This window comes from Nematolebias whitei, chromosome 10 (genome assembly GCF_014905685.2).
Source record: "Nematolebias whitei isolate Nwh7 chromosome 10, NemWhi1, whole genome shotgun sequence".
Lineage (NCBI taxonomy): Eukaryota > Metazoa > Chordata > Actinopteri > Cyprinodontiformes > Rivulidae > Nematolebias > Nematolebias whitei.
In genome coordinates this window covers 8,075,230-8,076,922 of record NC_056507.1, presented here as the reverse complement: position 1 = coordinate 8,076,922, position 1,693 = coordinate 8,075,230, and the positions used below count along the sequence as shown (strand labels likewise).

Below are 1,693 nucleotides of genomic sequence, written 5' to 3'. Positions count from 1 at the left end.
ATAAAACGTTTGCCGTTTTTTCACCTATCGCGGTGGTGTCTGGAATGTGACACCCCCGCGATAATCGAGGGACTACATCATAAAACCTTTCCCATAAGTGTGTGGACTAAATTAAAAAAAAATAATAATAACTGCAGGTCGCAGATCTCCAGCAGAAACCTGGAGGTGGGACGTTGTGGATCTTTGTCGTGGTTTCCGTACGCCCGACTGAGCCGAGGGCCAGGCAGCAGCAGAGCTGGGGCAGCAGGTGAAAACTCAAATATTCCCCGGGTGACCCTCGCCTCAGCCTGGTCCTTCAACTACCCCCACCCCCGTCAGAGGGGCAAGGTGTAGACAGATGATGGCGACGCACACGCGTACACCAATGAGCGAGTACAGAAAACACCTCAAACACACAGAGCAACGCTTCGCTCGGCTTCACCTTGCTGCACCACTAAACCTTCGATTATCCAGGCTGCAGAAACCTGGCCGTCTCTAGATCTCCTGGCCTTTCAGACTACACGGATTATGGTTTTCCTGGCCTCTCGGACTTGACGGGCCCTGGTTCTCCTGGCCTCTCTGTGTCTCAAACCCATTCAGAAACATGGAGCAGCAGCAGAGCGGAGTTTACGGTTTAAACGAACACACCGGTAGAAACCAGCACAAAGTGTTTGTGTTTTTTATTAGACGGGACTTTTTGTTTTCAACGAAACAAGGTTTGATGCAAAGAGTGGGATCGTGATGTTTCGCTCTCGTCCCTGGTCCGACCCATCAAACTGTGTTAAACCTTAAATCTCTTCTTTATAAAGTGCATGTTTTTACTGGACTTTTACTGAAAGTTGTTCAAGTGAACAGGTCCTGCCTCAGACCGGATGGGTTTGAGTCAAAACCCTGCCCCCCAGGCCTGGCAGGCTTGGGTCAGTTCTTCAGGTGCACATTCTGGTCCAGCAACACAAATTCTTCTCACAGGTCTGTGCGTCCTTGAAGGTCACGAGAAACGAAAAGATCTGGGATCAAGGAAATGGGGGAAGGGGGAAGACCACGTCTGAGTCTTAACCCAGGACCCCCATGCCCCCAACCCCAGCCTTTCCCTGCACTAAAACCCAGAAACGGATCAATCATTTTATTAAAAAATAGTTTAAATTTTTTTTTTTAAATTAGATTTTTCAAGTAGAACAGTAAAATAACTGAGCTCAGATGGTGTCTACCAAGAAAACTAACGTTTTAAAGTGTTGCTCTTATTGTGGAAGGTCTCCTCTAAAGGAGCATTTTCCGCTCGTTTTGGTCTCATCTGGATTAAAAGTGTTTGTTTAATCTGTATTAGATTCACGAGGAGACCCACAACTGGTGTCAAAAATCCCAAAACAGCCACAATAATCCGCCTCTGGATGATGTGGTTCTTAATTAACGAGCAGTTTCCGGTCAGACAGGTGGAGCAAAGACCAGCTCCTTACCTTTAACGGAGCGCGGCTTGGCCTGCTTTCTCCGGGACATCTCTGATCCGCTCTCCCGCTGTTCCTTCTTCGAGTGTCTGAGTCCAGCTGCCCATGCAGGACGCACAGTCCGGATACCTGCCCTCTTCCTCCTCCTCCTCTTCCTCCAGCACCGCTCAGCTGCGGCGGCTCTGCCTGTTGCAATGCGGCAGCTTCAGTCTCCGGTGACAGCCAGTTAGTCCGGGTAAAGCAGCCCTGCGCCGGGGAGGAACCGGCCGTTA

At 49.7% G+C, this 1,693-nt stretch overlaps 1 protein-coding gene across 6 annotated transcripts in view; it reads right to left on the bottom strand.

Moving 5' to 3' along the window:
• Positions 1-1,693, bottom strand: part of znf423 (zinc finger protein 423) — a 148,756-nt gene that overhangs the window by 146,115 nt on the left and 948 nt on the right. For 5 of the 6 annotated variants that reach the window (XM_037683282.1, XM_037683281.1, XM_037683283.1 and 2 more), the window contains exon 1: positions 1,434-1,687. In XM_037683282.1, coding sequence (XP_037539210.1) covers positions 1,434-1,473 — 40 coding nt within the window. In that variant the 5' untranslated portion in view covers positions 1,474-1,687. Of the gene's footprint in view, positions 1-1,433; positions 1,688-1,693 lie in introns of those variants that run through there. The other variant, XM_037683279.1, reaches the window with a different exon arrangement.